This window comes from Coregonus clupeaformis, chromosome 15, assembly GCF_020615455.1.
Source record: "Coregonus clupeaformis isolate EN_2021a chromosome 15, ASM2061545v1, whole genome shotgun sequence".
Taxonomy (NCBI): domain Eukaryota; kingdom Metazoa; phylum Chordata; class Actinopteri; order Salmoniformes; family Salmonidae; genus Coregonus; species Coregonus clupeaformis.
Window position 1 is genome coordinate 9316260 of NC_059206.1, and position 20379 is coordinate 9336638.

The window sequence follows — 20379 nt, forward strand, 5'->3', positions numbered from 1 at the left end:
ACGCACTCCCGGTTGGAAACACACTCCCGGTTGGAAACACACTCCCTCTTGGAAACGCACTCCCGGTTGGAAACACATTCCCGGTTGGAAACACACTCCCTCTTGGAAACGCACTCCCTCTTGGAAACGCACTCCCTCTTGGAAACGCACTCCCTCTTGGAAACGCACTCCCTCTTGGAAACACACTCACGGTTGGAAACACACTCCCGGTTGGAAACACACTCCCTCTTGGAAACACACTCCCTCTTGGAAACGCACTCCCTCTTGGAAACGCACTCCCTCTTGGAAACACACTCACGGTTGGAAACACACTCCCGGTTGGAAACGCACTCCCGGTTGGAAACACACTCCCTCTTGGAAACACACTCCCTCTTGGAAACGCACTCCCTCTTGGAAACACACTCCCGGTTGGAAACACACTCCCGGTTGGAAACACACTCCCGGTTGGAAACACACTCCCGGTTGGAAACACACTCCCGGTTGGAAACACACTCCCGGTTGGAAACACACTCCCTCTTGGAAACACACTCCCTCTTGGAAACGCACTCCCTCTTGGAAACACACTCCCGGTTGGAAACACACTCCCGGTTGGAAACACACTCCCGGTTGGAAACACACTCCCGGTTGGAAACACACTCCCTCTTGGAAACACACTCCCGGTTGGAAACACACTCCCTCTTGGAAACACACTCCCGGTTGGAAACACACTCCCGGTTGGAAACACACTCCCTCTTGGAAACTGGTGCAATATGTGTGAACTGTGATAGCCCAACCAACACTGTGGTCTGTGTGAACTGTGATAGCCTAACCAACACTGTGGTCTGTGTGAACTGTGATAGCCCAACCAACACTGTGGTCTGTGTGAACTGTGATAGCCCAACCAACACTGTGGTCTGTGTGAACTGTGATAGCCTAACCAACACTGTGGTCTGTGTGAACTGTGATAGCCCAACCAACACTGTGGTCTTCTACCCAGCACATGTCTGACTGGCCTATATGAGACAGGGAGAATTTGAGAAAAACTAGTTTTTTTTCTTCATCGGCGGATCATGAAAATAGTTTTCGTAGTGTCAGGTCAGGTGTCACATAATATTCAGACTACTCCTTTAATACCAGCTCGGTCTAATACTCTCAACAGCTATCCTAACACACACATATATATATATATATATATATATATAGGGAAGCACAGAAGCCAATTCAACCTCTATTACACGTTGGTTCAACTTAATTTCATTGAAATTACGTGGAAACAACGTTGATTCAGCTAGTGTGTGCCCAGTGGGAAAGGCTGTTGGATCTGTGGATTTAGTCATAGATGTGTAGATATTCTACTATAAATTGTGACTTCCTGTATTATACTGATGCTAAAATGTCTATTCTATTCTACTGAGCCATTTACTTTATGTTCATATTCGTATCTTGTATTATTTCTTATAGTTGTATTGTCGAGAAGGAACCTGCAAGGAAGCATGTAGTTGGACGATGTTTACCATGCGTATCCTGTACATAGGACTAATGCAATTAAATAAAACAAAATACGAAAACGGTAATCTCATATTCTGTAATTCCCCCCTGAAGTGCTTGACTTGGAATTTCGATGATGTAATCAATGCACATTTTGCCTACACAAACACACAATGACGGAATGGTGGCGTGGGATGGTGTTTTTGCGCTTCCAGTATGTGTGTCAGGATAATTAAAGAGACATTTCATGGTGTTGAATAAACTAAAGCACGTATGTGATTTGGTTTCTGCACGATCTAGACAGTTTGAATTTTTAAGAAGCCGGTCGGGTAGGCTACGGTTTCCACTAGTTACCACAATCACAAAGTCCAAATTGGCTTTATAGTAAACATTTATGAAAACAACAATTTGCCTTTTTGGTCTTCATTTAAGGTTAGGGTTAGGCATAAGGTTAGCTGTGTGGTTAAGGTTAGATATAAAATCACATTTTAAGAAGATACATTGTAGAAATGGGCGGGGTTTATGACTTTGTGGTTGTGGTAACTAGTGACGACCGTAGACTCCTTGTCCTCTCAGCACATGCGCACTACCCTACTTCAATCATTGACAGTGAGGAGATTACCGTTCTCCTAGCAGCAAGATATTATGCTGGCAGCACGATCGCGGATTTTTTTATTTATAAATAAGAGTCCCCAAGCAAAGACATGCTAAACTGGGAATATCGGAAAAAAATTTACCACTCCAGTGCAGTACAAATGTTTTTCACAGCATTGCAACCACCTTTGAAAAAAAAAAATGGATAATTTGATGTATTTTTTTTTTTTTAACATTTTGAATTATTTATACCAGCATTTATTTTGAAAGTTTTCACCAATACTGGTATTTACACAAATACTGGTATGTTGAACCCTTATTGTGTAGGCTATATTTAAAGAAACACACTTTTAATAAAATACAAATACATGTTATTGGAATAACTCAATAGAGTCTGCAAAACTTAGTTGGGTATCTTGTGCTGGGCAACGGGTTTAATACAGGTGACTCCTTACTCCGCCCACTCCATTCACTGCAATGCAATACACGGTATACGGGATATTTATTGGCTTGTAGAGAGAACTTTTCTACCTGTCTCAGCTAAAGTTGGGGTGGGAAATACTCAGTAGGTTCTCTACTAACCTATATGTGGTTAGTTTTGGAGGGGGACTGTGTCGTACATATCCAACAACACTTCATTCTCCTCCCCCTCCATAGCCCCCAATGCAACACACTGTAATATACTGTACATGGAACACATTGGCTTGTAGTTATAGGCCTCTGTGTGTTGCTTTTCTATCAAGGTTAGCAGTGTATTGTAAAGGCCAAGTAAACCTGTAACAGGGACAAGATTGAAAGAGAATACATAACATAGAGATGTGGTGATTATCAATCAAGGTCAGCAAAGGCATTTTCTGTATTTTAAAATGGATCACGTAGTAATCTTCTCTCTAACTGATGTATAACATGCTCTCGCGTGCCATTGTAACAAAACGTATTCACATCGCCCTCTAATAAGACTGCTTTAGAGAACAAGCACACATAAACACCACAACTACTACCGTCTGACTGTTTTCTAAAATGGGGGCACAGATGAGAAAATTGATAGTTTAGTGTCACATCCGCCACAAATCAAGATACTGTAATGCCAGGTATTTCTGAAGTGGAAGTAGTGTGTCCTTTAATTCTCTTTCATACTGGCTTAAAGGAATACATAATTTTAAGATGTAATGCAATTACTGCTACTAACTACAGTATATGTTGCATATCTACAGTTATAACTGTCCAATGTGGCTTTAAGTTCACAGGCACCTCCTTTGGCCGCCATTCCTACCAGTTCTCTGCTGCCAATGACTGTAACGAACTGCACAAATCTCTGAAGCTGGAGACTCTTATCTCCCTCACTAACTTTAAGCATCAGTTGTCAGAGCAGCTTACCGATCACTGCACCTGTACACAGCCCATCTGAAATTAGCCCACCCAACTACCTCATCCCCATATTGTTATTTATTTTTGCTCATTTGCACCCCAGTATCTCTATTTGCACATCATCTCTTGCACATCTATCATTCCAGTGTTAATACTAAATTGTAATTATTTTGCACTATGGCCTATTTATTGCCTTACCTCCATAACTTACTACATTTGCACACTGTACATAGATTTCCTCTTATAGAATATTAGCTCAAAAGTATTGAGGAGCTCCTGCACCTAAATGTAAACAGAACCGGCACCCAAAATGAGTACCGGCACCTATTGCAGTCCGAGTCAAGCACTGGATACCAGAGCTTGCCACGTAGTGTGTATGATTTCACAAATGGGTAATTATCTGAAAATGCTACAATACTAGATCATTCTAAGAGGTGTATGTTATACGTGCAGCAGGATAGATTTAAGCTCTTGGGTAAACAGCTCTCTGCTAGCCTGTCTACCTTCACAAGTAATGTCTTTGGAGCATGGATGACATTAAAGCTTGACTGCTGAAAGTTGTTGGCAGTATTACATGTTTTACTAATCTCGTTTAGCAGTGAAAGGAATTCTTTGATGCTTCTTTCTGAAATATGACTTGGTTCAACTGTTCGTTTTTTACCCTGGCTATACATGGCTTTCTAGCACTGACTGCAATTTTGAGAGCATAAACTGTGAATGTGGAGGAGATCATTGGCTAAGAAATGTGCAGGTAGCATTTCCTTCACAAAATATTCTATAATTTCACGTATATCGCTGTTTCGAAGCCTCTGCTGAAGCCATGGTTGTGTAGTCTGTCCTGTTTTCACTGCATCCAACTGTGAAATGACTTTGTTGATTTGGACTCCTACAGTTTTGCTTTAAGTAATATTTTGTGGCATTCTTTGAAAGCGAATGTTTTGTTCAGAAACGTCAAAACGGGAAAGGCTATACCTTCAAGATGATTGGGGAAATAGTTACATGTTGGAATAACATCAATATCTGAAACTGACTCACAGGACTGTCTGGTCACCGATATCAGAGATTCTGGGAAGGCACTCGTTACATAATTCATAAAAATATATAACTGCTGCTGTGTCCTCAATGTTTGTAGATTCTATAGAGATAACCTCTGTGGAGATAACCTCTGTGGAGATAACCTCTATGGAGATAACCTCTATAGAGATAACCTCTGTGGAGATAACCTCTGTGGAGATAACCTCTGATGGAGATAACCTCTGTGGAGATAACCTCTGTGGAGATAACCTCTGTGGAGATAATCTTAAAAGAGTTAAATATAAGATGTGCCCAGTATTGTCTTTTTTTCGCGTTTATCCCCTGAATGACAAATTACTGAGCTCAATCCGTAGGTCAACTGCTGGAAGATCAATAAAGCGAGATGGGGGTTTCACATTACAGTGGTGACTTTTGACCTTACACGAGAAACATAAAGTACAAGAATATCTGGAGTGCTGGTCCAAATGGTTGTCTACTGACTACTGCTGCATATTTACTGCATGTGCCTGGTGCTTCTCCCTTTATAATCATTTGCTTGAAAATAATGTCAAGCGCACCTTTTATGTTTGGAAGTGGAACGCTAAACATTGTAGTTTCTAATAAGACAAAGGCCAAGTAATAATCACTTGTATTTTCTCACAAATGACCATTTGGTGAGATGGGCTATGATCCATAAATCAGTCCAAGACCTAAGTACGAGAGGCCAACCTTTGGATTGACTGCGACCAAAGTGGCTTTAAGAAAATCGTTGGAAGGCTATGCATAATTGGGGTGCTATCAACCTATAGCAACATGATTTAGGATACGACCTCAACATTTTTTTAATTGTCAGGTCAAGCGATTAACCTGATGCATTTCTTGGCACATGTCAAGGCTGGCCTTGGGCTGATTTCAATGTGTAAAGGTGCCTCCATTACCACCAGGTTAAAGGTCATTAACAGCTATGCCAGTCCATCATTGTTTACATTTGATTTAACATTGGAAGCAAACAAGGAAAGCAAAAAAATAAAATGACAACTGATATTCAACACAACAACAGTATATTAATTTGTTTTGGAATTAATATAACATGCAGGACTAAATGCATATGTCTATAACACAGTCCCCCTCCAAAACGAATCATATTAGGTTAGTAGAGAGCCTACTGAGTATTTCCCACCCAACTTTAGCTTGTTCGCACATTAAAAGTGGCCATTGATTATAATTCAATATCATTGAACAGGCCCCGTGTAGCTCAGTTGGTAGAGCATGGCGTTTGCAACGCCAGGGGTTGTGGGTTCGCATTCCCACGGGGGGCCAGTATGAAAAATGTATGCACTCACTAACTGTAAGTCGCTTTGGATAAGAGTGTCTGCTAAATGACAAATGAATGAGTTATCCACATAGCAATATTTAGAAATTCGGACTTTTATTTTGAATGTATGTTCATTACCATACGAACATGGCGTCATTATTTGTGCTGCTGGCAGAATACTTGTGGAGAGGAGGGGGAGGCGAAACCTTATTGCCGTTCTCCTAACTGCAGGGTATTATCAAAACTTTGCATCTATGGAACTGGACTGGGGATGCTAAACCGCATCAAGGGAACAAGATTGATTCAAATGTTATCCCGTTGAAGACCTCCGTATTCTAAAATCTATCGGGAATCAAGGTGGAACTTTTAGAGAAAGTAGGTGAATCAAGTGTCTGGTGCGCAAAACTTTTTTTCTGACGGTGCAAATTGACCTGATCCCGCTGCAACCAGCTCGCCGGGGAGGGAAGAGCGCTCGCCTTTCTCCCAGCCCAGTGGATTGGAGCAAATTCTATTGTGATGCTAAAATCAAGTCGGAAGAGGGAGAGGGCTGACCAACGATCAAAAGTGAAGCTATCCACGGGATTTTTGCTAATCCATTTGAAGTAAATATGATTTTTTCGTTTGTTCCATCCATTCAATGTTATGTTTGTGGAGCGTTTAATTTTCACCACTTGTTGCTGACTGTTGGAACGAAGTGAAATTGTTTCGACAGACTGCGGCGAGAGAGAAGGCAAACCATGTTTCATTCGCTGACTAAGATTCGGTAATGCTAGCAAATGATTTAGCCTATCTGTTCGGAGTGGACATGCCCCTCTCGGTATGCGCTGCAGAATACTTTTTAAGAGGAAAAGGAAAATAGAACAATACTTTTTTTCCCATATTTTCGCAACCATTTCCCCTCTGCTGTGGGTCCGGTGGACTGAATAGGACCGACCCACCAGGACCAGGCTACCTCGGCAGTGCTAGTGATTATGGATAGCAGTCTCCCCAGCGACAGTACAGTCATACACCGAGGAAAGGCGCTGTTTCTGGAGGCTCGACTCCTGGGTGGGGCGCCCTGGGGGTTTCAGCTCAAAGGAGGTCTGGAACATGGAGAAGAGTTGATCATCTCGAAGGTAAGGAGGGTGCATGTCTATGTCAGGTGCACCCCTAGCTGAGTTTACTTATATACATATAAATGGAAGATATCCATATTTCCGGGATCTAAACCATGTCAGGTGGACACCCCTCTAGCCACCCTTCCCCACGTTTGTTACTTTGTAATGTCACGCCTATCGCTATAAACACAGGCGTCATAATTGGGATGAAGTGAAAAGTCCCGAAGGGCAACATTGTTACTACCCCAGGCTAGGTGAAAGGAAGGACTGGGACTCTATTACAATGTTACAATGTGTCTGTTTACAGTGTCTGTTACAATGTGTCTGTTTACAGTGTCTGTTACAATGTGTCTGTTTACAGTGTCTGTTACAATGTGTCTGTTTACAGTGTCTGTTACAATGTGTCTGTTTACAGTGTCTGTTACAATGTGTCTGTTTACAGTGTCTGTTACAATGTGTCTGTTTACAGTGTCTGTTACAATGTGTCTGTTTACAGTGTCTGTTACAATGTGTCTGTTTACAGTGTCTGTTACAATGTGTCTGTTTACAGTGTCTGTTACAATGTGTCTGTTTACAGTGTCTGTTACAATGTGTCTGTTTACAGTGTCTGTTACAATGTGTCTGTTTACAGTGTCTGTTACAATGTGTCTGTTTACAGTGTCTGTTACAATGTGTCTGTTTACAGTGTCTGTTACAATGTGTCTGTTTACAGTGTCTGTTACAATGTGTCTGTTTACAGTGTCTGTTACAATGTGTCTATTCCATAGAAGAGGATTGAGCTATTTTGATTCAGATTGTATTCGATCTGCAGTACATGTTGCAACAGACAATTCGTGTCTAGAACTCATCCGTGGTCAGATATTGATGTGTATTTTTCTATGTGCCCCATCAAGAGTAGGTTTACAGTTGATAGCAGCAGGGCTGCCAACTTTTGATGAAAGCTTGGAGTGAGATTTTGCCTAGGAGGGGAGTCTGGGGGTCGTCGCCCCCCCAGGAACATTTTACTGTTTTAAAGCTAATTTCCTGCAATTCTATGTATTTTTTAAATGACATGGATTAGGACTGACCAGGGTGGGGGGGGGACGACACATCAGGTGTATTCAGAATGCTTTGAACATGAAATCCTCCCGAGTGGCGCAGTGGTCTAAGGCACTGCATCGCAGTGCTAGCTGTGCCACTAGAGATCCTGGTTCGAATCCAGGCTCTGTCGTAGCCGGCCGCGACCGGGAGACCCATGGGGCGGCGCACAATTGGCCCAGTGTCGTCCAGGGTAGGGGAGGGAATGGCCGGCAGGGATGTAGCTCAGTTGGTAGAGCATGGCATTTGCAACGCCAGGGTTGTGGGTTCGATTCCAGTATAAAATTTTTTTAAAAAAATGTATGCACTCACTAACTGTAAGTCGCTCTGGATAAGAGCGTCTGCTAAATGACTAAAATGTAAATGTAAAATGAAATGAACACAAACAATTCAATGACTTTGTTACTTTGAGATTTTTTTTGGGGGGTGAAATGTTAAAGTATGCTAATATTTTTTGAAACATAAGTGGTTTGACACTTTATTCAGACAGTAATGAAATTAGATGGGGAGACGGGCAAGTGGGAGAAACCGTGAGGTCAGTGGGAATGCTCTGCACAGGAAATACTTACATTAATGGTTGATTGCGGTGGGTAACCAAATCATAGATCGCAGTCTCGTTGTCGATAGAGTGCTTTCAAGGTAAGGACTCAAACATTTTGTAATTTTGGTGAACTATCTCTTTCAAAATATGGCTGGAAGAAAATCCTGCTTGCTCTCCAGGAGGATTGGCCACCCCTGATCTATGTTTCCTGAGTCCTGCTTGCTCTCCAGGAGGATTGGCCACCCCTGATCTATGTTTCCTGAGTCCTGCTTGCTCTCCAGGAGGATTGGCCACCCCTGATCTATGTTTCCTGAGTCCTGCTTGCTCTCCAGGAGGATTGGCCACCCCTGATCTATGTTTCCTGAGTCCTGCTTGCTCTCCAGGAGGATTGGCCACCCCTGATCTATGTTTCCTGAGTCCTGCTTGCTCTCCAGGAGGATTGGCCACCCCTGATCTATGTTTCCTGAGTCCTGCTTGCTCTCCAGGAGGATTGGCCACCCCTGATCTATGTTTCCTGAGTCCTGCTTGCTCTCCAGGAGGATTGGCCACCCCTGATCTATGTTTCCTGAGTCCTGCTTGCTCTCCAGGAGGATTGGCCACCCCTGATCTATGTTTCCTGAGTCCTGCTTGCTCTCCAGGAGGATTGGCCACCCCTGATCTATGTTTCCTGAGTCCTGCTTGCTCTCCAGGAGGATTGGCCACCCCTGATCTATGTTTCCTGAGTGCTGGGTGTTTGAAAATGTTCTTGTTATAACAATTCATTTCTCAGTCACCCAACCTTCAAAAATGAATATCGATATTCAGGTGGTTTATACCTACTAGTTGAAGATCCCAGTCATCATCTTACTCTGCATAGACAAAATATATGATGTGTTTATTATTTGTGAGTCCCCCTCTGCCATCTCTACCTAGCATGTGCACAATACTAAAATGGCCTGGAGCATTTCATATCCAATGCTTGTTTGTATGACTTATTCAAAACTGTCCATGAATGGCTGCAAAAATACATCACCCGCCTCATATAATTCATTTTCAAAGGCACAAGGAGACTTATCAGACACTGGCAGAACTGGAAAGAACTGGAATAATACAATACGTGTGGGGACTAACAATAGTGTTGCTGCTGACAAGCACACTAATTACCATTTTATTTTAGCGCTTTGTTAAGAATGAGAATTGTTCAACTGATCAGACTAAATAAAGTAGTGGGGCGGCAGGTAGCTTAGTGGTTAAGAGCGTTGTGCCAGTAACCGAAAGGTCGCTGGTTCTAATCCCTGAGCCGACTAGGTGAAAAATCTGTTGATGTGCCCTTGAGCAAGGCACTTAACCCTAATTGCTCCTGTAAGTCGCTCTGGATAAGAGCGTCTGCTAAATGACATAAAATAAATAAAATAAGTAAATTGATAAAATATCCTGAAGACAAGATTACGTAAATCTGCCCCTACACCCTAACCAAATTATTTTTATATTTATTGTCCCCCCTCTAGAATCAAACCTACACTTTTGGGTTCACAATCTGTTAGACAAAATGATTTTCATACTAACGAATCAGGTCACCCTACCAAACGTGCTAAAACAGACTGTCTGTCTGGTGCCTTATCCTTGTCACTGCTTAAATGCCAATCACCAAACGATGGGACTAAGTGTGGATTATTTCGACTTTAGTACATGGCGTCAAGAAAGGCTGCGTTCTGCAACAGGGACGGGAGTAACATTAACCTATTTTTGTTGACAACATTGTACATAAACCGTGCTGCGCTTTTTACAGTTTTATAAACTCAGCAGAGAACGTTCTCTCTCCATTCAGCTCCACTCTAATCTTGAGGGGCGGTTCTTTAAAACGCGCATCCAATCCCCTCGATCCCTTACATAACTAGACCAATCATATGCTTCAATGTGCCGCGGGTCACAGTGCTGTGGCAAGACAGGACAATGATAGAGGTTCCTCTCGTGATGTTCAACTGCAGGCTCAGACTCTCCGATTTGAAAACCATTTGGAGCACAGTTGAAAAGTTAACGCGCTGACTGGCGTGAGATATAAGAGGTGTGGCGTGTGATGAGGTCTGGCGTGAGATATAAGAGGTGTGGCGTGTGATATGAGGTCTGGCGTGAGATATAAGAGGTGTGGCGTGTGATATGAGGTCTGGCGTGAGATATGAGGTCTGGCGTGAGATATATGAGGTCTGGCGTGAGATATATGAGGTCTGGCGTGAGATATATGAGGTCTGGCGTGAGATATATGAGGTCTGGCGTGAGATATGAGGTGTGGCATGAGATATGAGGTGTGGCGTGAGATATGAGGTCTGGCGTGATATATGAGGTCTGGCGTGAGATATATGAGGTCTGGCGTGAGATGAGGTCTGGCGTGAGATATATGAGGTCTGGCGTGAGATATATGAGGTCTGGCGTGAGATATATGAGGTCTGGCGTGAGATATGAGGTCTGGTGTGAGATATAAGAGGTCTGGCGTGAGATATAAGAGGTCTGGCGTGAGATATAAGAGGTCTGGCGTGAGATATAAGAGGTCTGGCGTGAGATATAAGAGGTCTGGCGTGAGATATAAGAGGTCTGGCGTGAGATATGAGGTCTGGCGTGAGATATGAGGTCTGGCGTGAGATATGAGGTCTGGCGTGAGATAAGAGGTGTGGCGTGAGATATGAGGTGTGGTGTGAGATATGAGAGGTGTGGTGTGAGAAAATGTATGCACTCACTAACTGTAAGTCGCTCTGGATAAGAGCGTCTGCTAAATGACTAAAATGTAAAATGTGAGAGATGAGGTGTGGCATGTGAGCGTGAATAATGGGGCCGTTCACCATGCCTGGTTCCCTGATAGCCTTTACCTCTTTAACTGACATGCATTTGTCTGCACCAGCAATCTGAGATCTCATGATTGACTCAATCTGGTTTTACAGGCTTGCAAAAGTATTCATCCCCCTTGGCGTTTTTTTCCTATTTTGTTGCATTACAACCTGTAATTTAAATGGGTTTTTATTTGGATTTCATGTAATGGACATACACAAAATAGTCCAAATTGGTGAAGTGAAATGAAAAAAAATAACTTGTTTCAAAGAATTCAAAAAAATAAATAACTGAAAAGTGGTGCGTGCATATGTATTCACCCCCCTTGCTATGAAGCCCCTAAATAAGATCTGGTGCAACCAATTACCTTCAGAAGTCACATAATTAGTTAAATAAAGTCCACCTGTGTACAATCTAAGTGATACATGATCTCAGTATATATACACCTGTTCTGAAAGGCCCCAGAGTCTGCAACACCTCTAAGCAAGGGGCACCACCAAGCAAGCGGCACAATGAAGACCAAGGAGCTCTCCAAACAGGTCAGGGACAAAGTTGTGGAGAAGTACAGATCAGGGTTGGGTAATAAAAAAATATCTGAAACTTTGAACATCCCACGGAGCACCATTAAATCCATTATTAAAAAATGGAAAGAATATGGCACCACAACAAACCTGCCAAGAAAGGGCCGCCCACCAAAACCCACGGACCAGGCAAGGAGGGCATTAATCAGACAAAGAGACCAAAGATAACCCTGAAGGAGCTGCAAAGCTCCACAGCAGAGATTGGAGTATCTGTCCATAGGATCACTTTAAGCCGTACACTCCACAGAGCTGGACTTTACGGAAGAGGGGCAAGAAAAAAGCCATTGCTTAAAGAAAAAAAGAAGCAAACACGTTTGGTGTTCGCCAAAAGGCATGTGGGAGACTCCTCAAACATATGGAAGAAGGTACTCTGGTCAGATGAGACTAGAATTGAGCTTTTTGGTCATCAAGGAAAATGCTATGTCTGGCTCAAAGATCAACATCTCTCATCACCCCGAGAACACCATCCCCACAGTGAAGCATGGTGGTGGCAGCATCATGCTGTGGGGATGTTTTTCATCGGCAGGGACTGGGAAACTGGTCAGAATTGAAGGAATGATGGATGGCGCTAAATACAGGGAAATTCTTGAGGGAAACCTGCACGCTCAAGTTTTCAATTTTTTTGTCTTATTTCTTGTTTGTTTCACAACAAAATATATTTTGCATCTTCAAAGTGGTAGGCATGTTGTGTAAATCAAATTATACAAACCCCCCCAAAAAAATCAATTTTAATTCCAGGTTGTAAAGCAACAAAATAGGAAAAATGCCAAGGGGGGTGAATACTTTCGCAAGCCACTGTACATGTGTAGACTACTGTTAGTAATAACAACTAGCTGAAGGCCTTTTACAAAGTTTTACATTACGTCATATATTTCATTTACATTTTTGTTACACTCTTGAGAACAATACACAGATCTGGAACCGAAAGTCAGTGAATACTGTACACAGACGTACACACACACACACGTACACACACACACACACACACACACACACCTCATCACCCCTACTTGCTCATCTTCAGACCCAACACTCTTGATAGCGATAGTTCTGAGCAGGGCTGTGGTGGTCATGTTTTTTTGTCAGCCTGTTATTGTCATGCAAAAGACTGCCGGTCTCACGGTAATTGACCGTTAATTAACAATGACAATCTCCAGGCCTCCACCGATACAAGCTGCATACAAGCCGCTGATGGGCACCTTTTGGAACATCTACATAAAAAAAAAAAAGTTGAATAAATCAATTTAATATACACAATATAACCATCACAATAAGTCCATTATTTATTTTAGTCAGGTCTAAAGAAACATTATGATATGAAGAAAATTTATTTCAGGAGAACAGAATATGAGTTGGCCTACTGTATGTTATCTGGCTATGCTCCATGCCATAGGCTGTAGGCTTGATCATTTAGCTGACAAGATATGCTTATAAGTCCCATGCCATTATTGTATTTTATATACAATGTATTTTTTTGTATTTTATATACAATGTATTTTTATTGTATTTTATATACTCCTGAGTGGCGCAGTGGTCTAAGGCACTGCATCGCAGTGCTAACTGTGCCACTAGAGATCCTGGTTCGAATCCAGGCTCTGTCGCAGCCGGCCGCGACCGGGAGATTCATGGGCGGCGCACAATTGGCCCAGCGTCGTCCAGGGTAGGGGAGGGAATGGCCGGCAAGGATGTAGCTCAGTTGATAGAGCATGGTGTTTGCAACACCAGGGTTGTGGGTTCATTTCCCATGGGGGGCCAGTATAAAAAAAAAAATGTATTCACTAACTGTAAGTCGCTCTGGATAAGAGCGTCTGCTAAATTACTAAAATGTAAATGTATATGATTTTATAGTAAGAAAAAATATAAATAATATTTTTCCCATTCCGGAGAGAGTGTGCAGAATAAGTGGCTATGTTGAGTGTAAAAGTGATCATTCGAAACAGGTTCTATATGCTAGATTTAGAGTTATTTGGCAACTTTAGTTGTGAATGATACAAACCTTAGAATCAAAACAAATACAGAGGCTGCATGGTGCGACTACAGGCTGCGTGGTGCGACTACAGGCTGCGTGGTGCGACTACAGGCTGCGTGGTGCGACTACAGGCTGCGTGGTGCGACTACAGGCTGCGTGGTGCGACTACAGGCTGCGTGGTGCGACTACAGGCTGCGTGGTGCGACTACAGGCTGCGTGGTGCGACTACAGGCCGCGTGGTGCGACTACAGGCCGCGTGGTGCGACTACAGGCTGCATGGTGCGACTACGACTACAGGCTGCGTGGTGCGACTACAGGCTGCGTGGTGCGACTACAGGCTGCGTGGTGCGACTACAAGGCGCGCGTGGTGCGACTACAGGCTGCGTGGTGCGACTACAGGCTGCGTGGTGCGACTACAGGCCGCGTGGTGCGACTACAGGCCGCGTGGTGCGACTACAGGCCGCGTGGTGCGACTACAGGCCGCGTGGTGCGACTAGAGGCCGCGCGGTGCGACTAGAGGCCGCGCGGTGCGACTAGAGGCCGCGCGGTGCGACTAGAGGCCGCGCGGTGCGACTAGAGGCCGCGCGGTGCGACTAGAGGCCGCGCGGTGCGACTAGAGGCCGCGCGGTGCGACTAGAGGCCGCGCGGTGCGACTAGAGGCCGCGCGGTGCGACTACAGGCTGCGTGGTGCGACTACAGGCTGCATGGTGCGACTACGACTACAGGCTGCATGGTGCGACTACGGGCCGCATGGTGCGACTACGACTACAGGCTGCGTGGTGCGACTACAGGCCGCATGGTGAGACTACGACTACAGGCCGCGTGGTGCGACTACAGGCCGCGTGGTGCGACTACAGGCCGCGTGGTGCGACTACGGGCCGCGTGGTGCGACTACGGGCCGCGTGGTGCGACTACGGGCCGCGTGGTGCGACTACGGGCCGCGCGGTGCGACTACAGGCCGCGCGGTGCGACTACAGGCCGCGCGGTGCGACTACAGGCTGTTGATGATTTGAAAAAGTCACACAAAAAAAGCTTGCTCTCGGTTCCTCGCCTCAGGCTGCACAAACTGTTCTCTCATCAAGTGATCACATTTTCAACCATTAGACTATTCTCAATTTCATCTTGTCTTTACTAATATGTAAAATTATTTTAGACTTAGAATGGTCCATTATCACAGCAGCAGGGGGAAAAGACATGTAATCGGTATGCGTTGGTGTAAAGTACTTAAGTAAAAATACTTTACAGTACTACTTTAGTAGTTTTTGGGGTATCTGTACTTTACTTTACTATTTATATTTTTGACAACTTTTACTTTTACTTCACTACATTCCTAAAGAAAATAATGTACTTTTTACTCCATACATTTTCCCTGACACCCAAAAGTACTCATTACATTTTGAATGCTTAGCATGACAGGAAAATGGTAAAATTCACACACTTATCAAGAGAACATCCCTCATCCCTACTGTCTCTGATCTGACAGACTCACTAAACACACATGCTTCTTTTGTAAATGGTGTTGTAGTGTGCCCCTGGCTATCCATACATTTAAAAAAAGAAATAAAATGGTGCCGTCTGGTTGGCTGAATATAAGGAATTAGAAATGATTTATACTTTTACTTTTGATACTTAACCATATTTTAGCAATTAACATTTACTTTTGATACTTAAGTAAATTTAACACCAAATACTTTTAGACTTTTAATCAAGTAGTATTTTACTTGGTGACTGTTACTTGAGTTATTTTCTATTAAGGTATCTTTCATTTTACTAAAGTAAGACAGTTGGGTACTTTTTCCCACCGCTGTCTGTATGCACTCGAAGAGCGAATGGAGGCCGCGCGCTTCCCCGCCACTCCGTTTCTCAATGATGACGGGTAGGCTACTTCGGTTTTATAGCGGAGCATGTGCTTAATATGAGCAGCTGAGAAATAAATATAGGAACACTTATTTCCCTCTACGCATCAACCACTGTTTGAGGAGCACGCTCTCGCTACCCGACAGGTGATATTCCGCCCAAACTCTGTGTGCCATGGGCTCCCCAACCCTGTTCCTGCAGCTACCCAGTACTCTGTGTGCCATGGGCTCTCCAACCCTGTTCCTGCAGCTACCCAGTACTCTGTGTGCCATGGGCTCCCCAACCCTGTTCCTGCAGCTACCCAGTACTCTGTGTGCCATGGGCTCTCCAACCCTGTTCCTGCAGCTACCCAGTACTCTGTGTGCCATGGGCTCCCCAACCCTGTTCCTGCAGCTACCCAGTACTCTGTGTGCCATGGGCTCCCCAACCCTGTTCCTGCAGCTACCCAGTACTCTGTGTGCCATGGGCTCTCCAACCCTGTTCCTCCAGCTACCCAGTACTCTGTGTGCCATGGGCTCTCCAACCCTGTTCCTCCAGCTACCCAGTACTCTGTGTGCCATGGGCTCTCCAACCCTGTTCCTGCAGCTACCCAGTGGTTTCACTAAACTGTTGACAGCCCATCTCTCTGCGCGCTGGAGAAAGGAATAAAGGAGAGAGAGGAGGAGAAGGAAACGCACGGTGGTGAGATTTTGTATAGCTGAATAGATGTGTCACGCAATGAATTATGAAGATATAAACAATTCCCTATTACTAGGCTATTCAAAATCGCCCTGCACAATCAATGAACCAACTGCATCAACTAGGGCTATAAGTTCTCTCCCAGACTCATGGATAGACATTTTGAAGCGTAGCATAAGGTAACCAGTCCATCCAGTATGTATAATAATACAGTCCACACTCATTTACATTACATTTTAGTCATTTAGCAGACACTCTTATCCAGAGCGACTTACATTATTATTATATATTCCCCCCCATACTGGCCCCCGTGGGAATCGAACCCACAACCCTGGCGTTGCAAACGCCATGCTCTACCAACTGAGCTACATCCCTGCCGGCCATTCCCTCCCCTACCCTGGACGACGCTGGGCCAATTGTGCGCCGCCCCATGGGTCTCCCGGTCGCGGCCGGCTACGTCAGAGCCTGGATTCGAACCAGGATCTCTAGTGGCACAGCTAGCACTGCAATGCAGTGCCTTAGACCACTGCGCCACTCGGGAGTAGTGGTCTCAAAGGCATTACTTGAATTTGTTTAATTTTGGAGTATAGGCTAGACTAAATAGACTATATATACAAAAGTATGTGGACACCCCTTCAAATTAGTGGATTCGGTTATTTCAGCCACACCCGTTGCTGACAGGTGTATAAAATCGAGCACACAACCATGCAATATCCATAGACAAACATTGGCAGTAGAATGGCCTCTACTGAAGAGCTCAGTGACTTTCAACGTGACACTGTCCATAGGATGCCACCTTTCCAACAAGTCAGTTCGTCAAATTTCTGCCCTGCTAGAGCTGCCCCAGGTCAACTGTAAGTGCTGTTATTGTGAAGTGGAAAGTCTAGGAGCAACAACGGCTCAGCAGTGAAGTGGTAGGCCACAGAATCTCACAGAACGGGACCGCCGAGTGATGAAGCGCGTAGTGTGTAAAAATCATCTGTCCTCGGTTGCAACACTCACTACAGAGTTCCAAACTGCCTCTGGAAGCAACGTCAGCGCAAGAACTGTTCATTGGGAGCTTCATGAAATGGGTTTCCATGGCCGAGCAGCCGCACACAAGCCTAAGATCACCATGCGCAATGCCAAGTGTCGGCTGGAGTGGTTGGACTCTGGAGCAGTGGAAACCGTTCTCTGGACGGACAGCTCTGTCAAATTGCTTTGGGGTTTCCACATAATCTTCCCCCTTCCTTCTCAGGAAGAAAACACTGATTTAGGCCTACAATGTGTGTGTTTGATGACGCGTTTTTCTAATGTGTTTTAGTGCATAATCACATTACACTTCCTGGTACCTACTGCCCTTTGAGTTCCCTGTGTTGTTGGTTTTGAATGGTTTATTCATTCAGGCTGAGCTTACAACAAATGTACTTCACCCCATTGACATACAAGTTTAACTGCTTCCCTTAGTTATTGGGTTGTTGGTTTTGAATGGTTTATTAATTCAGACTGAAATGACTTTAAATCTAAATCAAATCAAGTTTTATTTAAAGTGTGACGTTATGTAGTGTATTGGATTAGATCTGAAAGGCCAGATTGAGTGAAAGGGAAAGCTGCTGCATGCCACCCTCTCTCTCTCTCTCTCCACCAGCCTTATTAGGGCTTTATTCCCTGAGAACATGCCTTGGGCCTGCGTCCCAAATGGCACCCTATTCCCTACGTAGTGCACTGCTTTTGAACAGGGGCCCATGTCAAAAGTAGTGCACTACGTAGGGAATATGATGCTATTCGGGATGTAGCCTGGGTCTCTTCTTGGCCAGTTCTGCTTCCTAAACAGCTGGAGATCCATGTCTAATACTGGGCAGATACTGGCAATGTGGATATAGAACCGGAGATGGGGTGGATGGCCCCAAATCTAGCCTGATAGGGCTACTGGCCAATGCGGATAATGTATGTGAACTGAGCTATCACAACAATGAATGCCAACACAGTAGGTTTTGATGATCTCATTCTATAGATCATATTCCTGTTAGGCTGAGAGAGGATCTCATGGTAAATACTGTGGAAGTAATACGGCTACTGGTTCATCTGCCTCGCCTAAAGCATATTCTCATAGGCGTTTAGGTGAGGCAGACCACAGAGTGTTAAAAGTCAGTATTTGGACTGTATGTGTGAAATGCTCGATAATGTATGCGTTATCAACAGAGAGGTATATTTTCTGGGTGACATAAATATCGACTGGTTTTCATCAAGCTGTCCACTCAAAAAATAAGCTTCAAGCTGTAACCGATGCCTGCAATCAGTTAACCTACCAGGGTATTTACAAACAGCACAGGAATTAATTGTATTGATCACATCTTTACCAATGCTGCAGAAATTTGCTTTAAAGCAGTATCCACACCCATTGGATGTAGTGATCATAATATAGTTTACTCCTGAGTGGCGCAGTGGTCTAAGGCACTGCATCGCAGTGCTAACTGTGCCACTAGAGATCCTGGTTCGAATCCAGGCCGGCAAGACATGGGCGGCAAATTGAGGGTAGGAGGGAATGCGGCAGGGATGTAGCTCAGTGATAGAGGTTTTGCAAGGGTGGGGTTCGATTCCCACGGGGGGCCAGATATAAAAAAATATGTATTCTAACTGTAAGTCGGTCTGGATAACGTGTAATGATGAATAAAATGTAAATGTAATAGTAGCCATACTTGAAGCATTTATGAAAGATAGTGTTTGCTCTCAGGCCTGGAGGCAGGCAAAGGTCATTCCGCTGGCCAAGAATAGCAAAGCACCCTTTAATGGTTCAAACAGCCGACCAATCAACCTCTTACCGGTGCTTAGCAAACTTTGGGGAAAAATCGTGGTTGACCAAAAAACAATTTTTATTTTACAGAAAACTAATTGGTAACTGACTTTCAGCATGCTTATAGGGAAGGGCGCTCATTGATCATAACCTATTGCTGAAAAAAACGTAGGTGTTATGGATTTACATCCTCTGCCTTTATCATGGATTGAGAGTTATCAATTTAATAGAACACAGAGGGTTTCTTTAATGGAAGCCTCTCCTAATGCAAAGTCAGTTGAGTGGGGTGTACCGCAGGGCAGCCGGCTAGGGCCATTATTGTTTTCTGCTTTTGTTAATGACCTTCCACTGATCTTGAATATAGCGTGATGATGACTCAACAGTATACACGACGGCTACAACAGTAAAATGAAAAGCTCCAGTCAGTTTTAGAATGGGTAACTAGCAATAGGCTGGTGCTAAATATCTCAAACTAAAAGCATCGTTTTTGGGGGCAAATCACTTGCTCAACCTTAAACCTCATCTAGATCTATTATTGAATAATGTGGTGATTGAGCAAGTTGAGGAGACTAAACTGCTGGGTGTAACTTTAGATACGTAAAAATGTATGCACACATGACTGTAAGTCGCTTTGGATAAAAGCATCTGCTAAATGGCATATTATATTATAGATAGCAAGCTGTCATGATCAAAACATATAGACTCAATGTTAGATTAATTTGTATTTTAAGAATAATGACTAAAGGATTTCACCCCAAATACAGTATAAATGTGTGAACTGTGTTAGAATTATAATGTATTGTCAACCTACTAACAGAGGGGGGCGGGACTAAACATTCCAGGGTGAAGGGGACTGAGGAAACGGGTTACAGGGGGCCTCCTAGAGGTGGGCAGAGCAGGGTGCCTTTGGGTGTCGAGGTATAAAACAGGAGGGTATGTGTTTTGGGCGCCAGAGCTCTCCATGAATAAAGATACAGATAATCATTGTGGGTTGTGGACCTTGAATCATTGATGATTAAAACCAGAGCCTTACAACCTCTGGTAATGATTCAAGCTTAGGTTGAATTAGAGATAGAAATTCTCGTAACACTCAATGGTTGCTAAAATGGGAAGATGTCTGTCCATGTTAAGGCTTTCTTGACATCTCAACCAGACAGGTCCTACAGGCTCTAGTTTTGTCACACCTGGACCCAGTTGTGTGGTCGGGTGCAGCAAAGAAGGACATAGGTCAATTTGGTCCAGAACAGAG

General features: G+C 44.0%; 1 protein-coding gene across 1 annotated transcript in view; it reads left to right on the forward strand.

The window, feature by feature from the left end:
* Nucleotides 1-5966: 5966 nt before the first annotated feature.
* Nucleotides 5967-20379, forward strand: part of LOC121581912 (protein Shroom3) — a 165130-nt gene continuing 150717 nt past the window's right edge. Inside the window, exon 1 of the mRNA XM_041897311.2 lies at nucleotides 5967-6873. Within this exon, the coding sequence (XP_041753245.2) occupies nucleotides 6730-6873 (144 nt within the window). The 5' untranslated portion in view covers nucleotides 5967-6729. The remainder of the gene's footprint in view (nucleotides 6874-20379) is intronic.